Below are 8,023 nucleotides of genomic sequence, written 5' to 3'. Positions count from 1 at the left end.
TATTCGTAGCTAGTACACAAGACATTAAATAAATTTTATAATTATTCATGTTTCAAAAGTTTAGTACAACCTTAGTATTTTTGTCAGCAGGTGTATAAAAAGAAGTAGAATACTGTGTTTTTGCGTATGTGTTGTTTAAAGCCTTATAAGAAGTGACACGATATTTACACCTGCGCGTGCAAATATAATAAGCTTTATTATATATTTTTTGTAAATTAACGTTTTACCATTGTCAAAACTGCTGCTTTTAACAACATGATTAGTATACGTAATACTCACTTTTTCTGTGGAAAATAGAACATGTTTCCTCCTGTTTGTTTACCGTCCACTTTTTACTGTTCGCCAGCTTAATTTCATTTAAGGTTTTTTATTGTTCGCTGTTATAAAGATTAGTTTTTTTCTGGTTGTGTTCGCTGATTTGTGTAAGTAGAATCATTCCAAAGTTAAGTTGAAGTTTACGTTTCAAAACGCCAACGTGGATGACGTTGACGTAATTAAAAACGTTCACGTGGTTGTATCAAACATGGAGCGCTAGAGCCGCAGTCTGTCCAATAAGGCTATACCGAATCATTCGGGTCCTGTTAGATATTGTCGCTTTTGTGCCCATGTGACAACAGTCACGCTTCAAGTATCACAAAAGAAACCACCATACTGGATCAAATTTAATAAATGATGATAAGTGAATTTATTTAAATACAAACTACACAAATGACAGTCTTAGTACCATATAATATGAATGAGGTGGGTTTTTAAAGTATTCGAGTGTATTTCTATTTACATTTATTGAACTAGCCAGTACAAACCGCGTGCATGCCAACATGACATAACGAAATGAGTAACTATAAAGCACAGTATTTAGCATGTACTAAGTTTCCTGGTTTGACTGGACTTTTTATGCATACAAGGGACAAACTGGGAATAGTTAAAAAGTACAGATGTAAATGTACATCCCCATCATTTGTTTGTGTGTCTTATGCTCTTAAGACAAATAACTGAACGTATGGTATTTCTATTTATTGAATTGATTTAAAGCAGTTTAGTACGAGTTTAGTACAGAGCTCTGAAGAAAAGGAATGTATATTTTAGCAACTCATTCATTTTTGAACTGCTAGAGAGGCATAACTGTATTTGTTGTCTTAAGAATTTGAAATATTCTTCACGAAATAAAAGGTACAATCTGTGCAGGGAAAAAACCCAACAAAGTATACATTACAAATATGATGTTGCCTTTAAGCTATATTTGCAGAAAACTACAATCTTCTCTTGAAATAAATATTCATTAATAAGAAAATCAAGATTGTTAGATCAGACGTTTGTGAAACGCAATCCTTAATAACGTCAGCAGGGAAAAAACATATCACTATCACCATGACAAAATGTAGATTTATATACACGTTCCATATTAAGATTTCATTTGTCATTTTCCTTTTATTTATATCACTTTAACGTATCCAGTCCTTGCCATATTCATCGCAGTAAACAGTCAATTTATTAAAGCCTTACGTCATAAACGCGCAAAACATGTTGCCTAATTAAATTGTTTATGCTAAATTTAGATAGAAATAAACGTATTAACTACAGAGTATACATTTAATTTAAAAGTGCGGTGAAGAACATTTGTTGTATACTCCGGATTGTGGTGAAGACAAAATGGTGATAATGCGAATGTTCGTTGTCTTCTTGAATTTCGTTTCTTTAAGCCTTGGACAAAATGCAGCAACTTCGCGCTTTAAACAGGATTGTTCATCGCCCTGTCCAGCTGTTAAGTGCCTTTCCCCATTTAAGCCTGAGGGAGCGTGCTGCCCAATCTGCCGAGGTAAATATATTTTTATCACATATCTAGATAGCTTCAGCTTGTTATAAACATACATTACAAAATCTCTGCACCGGGAATATTTGATATTTCCTGGTCGTTTGTTTCCGCTATCGTATCAGAATATTTTCCAAAGAGCGAGCTGTTTACTGTAATATACGTCTTATATAATAATAATTGGCGGACTCAAATAGTATTGCTCTTGAATCATAGCGTATTAGCAATTCACCAATTACATTACATGTACGATGCTTAGGACATGAGGATGTTGAACATTTCATTACATCTCGCGTGTAAAATAATCAAAACAAAATCTTCTAATTTTTGCTTCATCCAAATAACATTTTATAGATGTTATTTTTTATTATTATTTTTTTTTTTTTTTTTTGTGTGTCATTTAATATTTGAAGTATTGTATTTCCTGGTCGTTTGTCTCCGCTAGCGTACAAACAGTACTGTATTTTCAAATTGGCGGACTCAGATAGTATTGCTCTTAAGTAATTGGGTCTCTCAGTTATGTAATAATACCATTGCATGCACGGTGCTAACGGCACGAGAACGTTGTACATTTCATTACCTCTCGCGAATAAAGTAAATAAACCGAATCTGTTATTTTTGCTTCGTCCAAATATTTTTATAGATTTTATTTTATCTTCATTTTGTGTATTTGTGTCATTGAATATTTGAACTTACACAGTCTCTTAACAAATATTAGAAAATAAATGTCGCGTAAACACTCGGCTTTTTTTGAGTTTTACAATCAACAATTACTTCCTATTTTATATTGCGTACTTTTCATTTATTTCGTCTGGGGAGGCATTGTTTTCATTTTCATGGACAATGTATGAAGATAGCCAGGTATTTGCAGACTATTGCAGCTATGATAAATTTAATGGACAAAAGGAAAAAGGTCTTTTGTGTATATAGTGTGTAGTAACTTTAGCAGTCAATGACTTCTTTTGCGCTAAATCCTTCATGCAAATATAGGCTAAGTCCCTTATTACTTTTCTTATCAAACGTTTAAGTAACACCTTTTTATTCTAATTTATCACCATTGATTATAATCGAATTATTAATTTCTAATGCCAGCTTTTTCCCTTGATATACGCCCTTTTTGACAAATGAATAAAAAAAATTCCAATATTGCTTGGATGTAATTCATAGAAAAGCTTAAAATTTCAGAAACAAATCATGTTAAAAGAAAAGAAAACTGCTCAAGATTTATACATTATTTTTACAGAACAAAAACCAGGAATGTGCCCGAAGCCAAAAATTCCGGGTATCTGCGTACTAGCCTGTACGTCTGACTGGAATTGCCCAGGTTCTCAGAAATGTTGCAGCAATGGTTGTGGTCGCGTGTGTACGAAACCTGTCGGAAATGGTAAGTTGAATGATAGAAATAATAAAAATTGTAGTAAGTAAGTTTTCATTTCATATTTTGTCCTGTTTATTTTACGGAATGGATCCCTGTAGATTCATGTAAAATATAAACCTGGTGGAAACTTTGCTCGACCTGGAGTACAAAATATTCAATTTAAACATACAATGCCACATATTCAATTTGACCGATTTACTATTTTAACTGATAAGATTTAGTTTAAACAACTTTTCATTGATATATTTGTTAACATGTATTTCTAGTAACGCAAATATTTAGAAGAAAGTTCTAAGCTTACTCTGGGAACCTCAAAAGGCATTTGCGAGATGCGGTTATAGAATTATATGGACGTCACACTTTTTAACAACAGCTATAATATGTAAACACTAGCCCGAAGACAATAAGATAATTCCTGTTACTAGTAGCGCTATTCGGCTATATTGAACTCAGTCTGGCAAATGATTTTTCTAGCGACATATTTAACGTCGTTTCTTGTGATTTCTAAATGAGGGTTGTCATTGTTTATTAAAATTGTTTCATTTGTTGACGTACCTGCTGCATCTTTGTTTCTATAAATAATATTTAGCATATAAAATAAGCCGCAAGGGCATAACGTAAACACAACAACACATCACGTAAGTCAGTTTTCTGACATATTTGATTAATCAAAACAGTTACAGTTTTTACGTTTTGTCATTTATTATTACTCGATATTTTAAGGAAAGTCATGTTTTTACAATGGAAAAAAGTACGAAAATGGCGAAACTTTTAAAGTCCTATGCAATACATGTACATGTACAGAGGGCAAAGTGTCGTGCACGGAGAAGGCATGCCGTAAGTATATTAGGTTTGCCTACATAAAGCATTCATTGAATAAAAAAAAACAGGGTTTACACAGAGCTAATTGTGTTCGAAGGAAGATTTTTCCCGAGTGTAATTAGTGATGCAAGGACTTGCGTTCACAAAAAGGTGGAAATACGTTAATTTAATTAGGCGAGCAGTTATTTATCGTACATTCTTTAAAAAGCGGATCTGATAACTCGTAAGTATATGGCAACACTATAGAAAACTGCAACTTTTATAACTCAGTTTATTATACCGGTAAATATGCAAGACCTTGTAACAAACTATTGTTAAAAGATATTTTTTCGATAGAATTCCTCTATACTTTGGAACTGATCAAATTTCCTGTTAGGTTCAATGAAACTTATTACGTCAGATTGTATGCTACAGGAAAATACTAGTAACTAAATTAATTAAATATTTCAATTGTTTCTTTTGTACTCAAGTGCCAAAACCAGGACATTGCCCAAGACAAGACCCAGATAAAGCGGGAATCTGTATATTAGGATGCATATTTGACTGGGGTTGCCAAGGTGTTAAAAAATGTTGCAGTAACGGATGCGGCATGATGTGCATGTTGCCACTTGGCAGATGTAAGTATATGTCACGGTTGTTTATCATAGTTAATATCTGTATTAGTTAATATCTGTATTTCTGAACGCCATATTTAATATTTATTATCATTGAGCACTAGAAACAATACAGAAAATATGATATGCAGCTTATATTAAGTAACTTGCTCAATAACTTATCGTCTGCTAAATTCAGACGAACATGATACACATACAGTCTCCGTGCAATAGTTTGTTCTATATGAACGGTCTATTTTAACACTGAATTTTGCTGGGCTAGGTCAAAGCTTGAAGTAAAATTGTGATAAAACACTTACGGAATGGCTTGCCGGTTAATAGTAAAAACTATTGGCACTTGGTCACTCGGACCTCGTTTAATAGTTGGCTATTGACTAGCAAGCAATTTAATGTGTATAACATTACACCCAAAATTTCTAAAAAGGATGCAATTTGTACTATTGTACCCAAAATGTCAGAAAATATGTAATTTTACACTATTGATACTTTAATTAGTTATATGCGGAATGTATAGTTAAAAGAACAATTTTACTGAGGTGCAACCGCCTCGATAGCCTAGTAGTAGAGCGTCCGCTTCGAGTGCGGGAGGTCGTGGTTTCGATCCCCGGCCGCGTCATACCAAAGACGTGACAAATGGTACCAGTAGCTCCCTTGCTTGGCGCTCAGCATTAATAGGGAAACTGGCCTCTTCTCTCATACCCTCGTGGCGATGGATTCCATCAGTAATGAGGTATCGAGAGTGATTAATATAAGTTGTAGAACTTCCTTCACAATCGACCTAAAATAAATTTTGTATAAACTAACATGGCTTGTACTATCACTAACGAGTTAGTATCTATATGGTCTTGCTCTGTTTCCATTCCAGATTCTTCCAAACCAAATTGTGCAGGCGTGTACTGTCCAGATTTGTATTGTGATGACCTGTATACTCCTCCCGGCGGATGTTGTGAAATCTGCCCGCCTTTGAAACCGATTTATTAATATGACTCTTAGAGATCTTGCTGATTACACAATCATATCATTCCGCAAAACAAAATCAAGAACCACTTTGTCTACATTACATTTTGTACATTTAAAGTAAATTTTCTTCCAACAATAAGAACATTTCAGATTCATGGCGTGGTGGGTGTGCATTCCTGCAATAATTGAGGAAGTGTGGCGTTAAAACAATGCTTTATAAAGGGTGTTTAGTTTAATGTGGGAAGTCAACGAAAGTCCTCCAATGGAATGAATGGAACAATTTATTTCCAGTCGAGTCCGCAACACATGTCATTTTTTCTTCCCCTACATCCAGTCTAGGCTGGTACATCTGGATACAGTACTAATTTAAGTAAACCACCCGGCACATAACACCAGTAGGAATATCATTCATGACCAGGAATCGAACCCAGGTATCTGACGTTGTAGTACCAACTTGCTAAGCACCGCGCCACTGACTGCCTTTAACATTTTAAGGTTCTTGATCAAGTTTTGGTCAGTTGATGGAGCTTTTACAAATTTAAACAGCTGATCATTTACATATTTTAATCACGTTCACCGGTTTCTTAATATATGTTTCATTTTCACTGGAGTTTTTTATTATCTTATTTTTTTCTCTTCTGGTTACTAAACCAAGATAGTCTTATTTTATTATAAATTTAAGTATTATGAACATATTTGCCTAGGGAATGATATGAATATAAAAACTACTTTATTGTGTTTGTAAAAGTTTTGCAAATGTATACTTTGTTGAAATTCATTAGAAATGTTTGTTTGTAAAAGTATTATTACTTCCCTTTATAGATCTAAAATAGATGGTTTTCTAAGCTACAAGCTGTTTTAAAACGTGTATTTTGTCTTTTCATGTAGTTTTAATATCCCAATATCAATCAAAAGCAAATTCGAAACTAGAAATTATATTGAAATTCAAGGAAAAAGACCGTCTTTTAAATACTTTTATATTGAAGGTGTTAATTACAAAATACCATATAAACAATAAAACATACATTTCTAACAGGTACCTACATGTAACTCTATGCAAAGGGCATTTTTGTTCCTTAAAAATATCTCTAGCAGAATGTACGAAATGTCATAAATTGTTGCATAAATGTGACTGACCGCCTTTGAAGATATCACATATGAATCTTTCACTATCGTAGCCTTTTTTTAAAATATTATATTTATATGAAATTCAATGTAAAAAATGAATTAAAGTGAACTTGTGTTTGTTGGGCTATATTCACAATTAATTGCCACTTATATCAGTCATTTGCTTAAAGAACTTTTTCAGATTTTTCGTCGTAGTACGCATTTACACTGTGCTTAGGCAAACATGTATAAGGCGTCCACAACCGAATACACAGTATTTTGGGAAGTTCAGTTTAAAAAAAACATGATGAAAAGTGGAGGAAGAACACACATGCGTGAATGGCAAGTTTAAACAACCAATGTAACATTTCTAGAATATTACTATTATTTCATTTCTGGCTTGTTCTATACAGGATTATCTACCTGTACATGACTCGAGTATGACTTGAAAATTAGTGAGTGAGTGAGTTGCAATTTACGGCTAATTGACACAAAAAGGTCATATACCGACGAGAAGAAATTGTTAACTAAGGGTACTGGTAATTCTAAAGGCAACAAAGGGAGGTTATTAAAGAATATATTTCAAGGGAGATATTTTTTCTAGAACAAAATTAATCAGGTTCGGCACTGTGAGTGATATAGAGAAATATATCACTGATATTTTTCACTATTTCACCAGTTAGCATAAAATAAATTATAATTATCAACATTTCCTCAACGAAGCAGAAGATTTCCTAAATTATATTTGATAAACACTTTTATGCCACATATAGAATATATAAGAAGTAAAAACCAAAAGATGAATATTCAACGAAGCAGCTTCCCAAAAAACACCTACAGCAGTGTAATTATGGATATTTAAATGATTCTTATTTACAGTAAAATAAAAAAGATAAAGTAAAACAAAAAGTAGAACACAAACAAATAAAGAATCAAAGTGGAACACCATCTTGGTATGATTAGTGGTAAAATCATTACTGATGAGTTTAAACTGGTTAATGGTGGACACCACACATTGATATTATCTCCACCATAATAAAGTTACCCCGTTAATAGGCACTGCCTAAATATGAGTAATCTGTTAGTTTTAAATGTGGGTTGACCAAGAACCCTGCAGAAATTGCTGATCGCCAACAGGTACAAGGATAATAAAGGAAGCAGCATAAAGATTTAACTCGATATGCTTTTCGACAGGTCAGTGTACAATCGTCTTTAACATCTTAAGCAAAATATGATCGAAATATAATGTGTATGCAACCCAATTTAGCGGATATTTTCCTGATGAATTTGTCATCCCCACCCATGGGTAAGCTTTTGTTCTTGAAATAAGTC

General features: G+C 33.2%; 1 protein-coding gene across 2 annotated transcripts; it reads left to right on the top strand.

Moving 5' to 3' along the window:
• Positions 1-1,507: 1,507 nt before the first annotated feature.
• Positions 1,508-6,823, top strand: LOC123559875 (uncharacterized protein DDB_G0274171-like). 2 transcript variants are annotated; one of them, XM_045351995.2, is made up of 5 exons: positions 1,520-1,816; positions 3,054-3,194; positions 3,912-4,025; positions 4,481-4,627; positions 5,490-6,823. In XM_045351995.2, the coding sequence occupies exons 1-5, from the start codon at positions 1,651-1,653 to the stop codon at positions 5,603-5,605; spliced, it is 684 nt and encodes a 227-aa protein (XP_045207930.2). In that variant the 5' UTR covers positions 1,520-1,650; the 3' UTR covers positions 5,606-6,823. The 2 variants fall into 2 exon arrangements, with proteins under 2 accessions (XP_045207929.2, XP_045207930.2); XM_045351994.2 differs by lacking the exon at positions 3,912-4,025 and having other exon boundaries at positions 1,508-1,816.
• The last annotated feature ends 1,200 nt before the right edge of the window (positions 6,824-8,023 follow it).

Source organism: Mercenaria mercenaria, chromosome 10 (assembly GCF_021730395.1).
Source record: "Mercenaria mercenaria strain notata chromosome 10, MADL_Memer_1, whole genome shotgun sequence".
NCBI lineage: Eukaryota > Metazoa > Mollusca > Bivalvia > Venerida > Veneridae > Mercenaria > Mercenaria mercenaria.
Note: the sequence above shows the minus strand (reverse complement) of the source record. Positions and strands in the feature narration are given on the sequence as shown.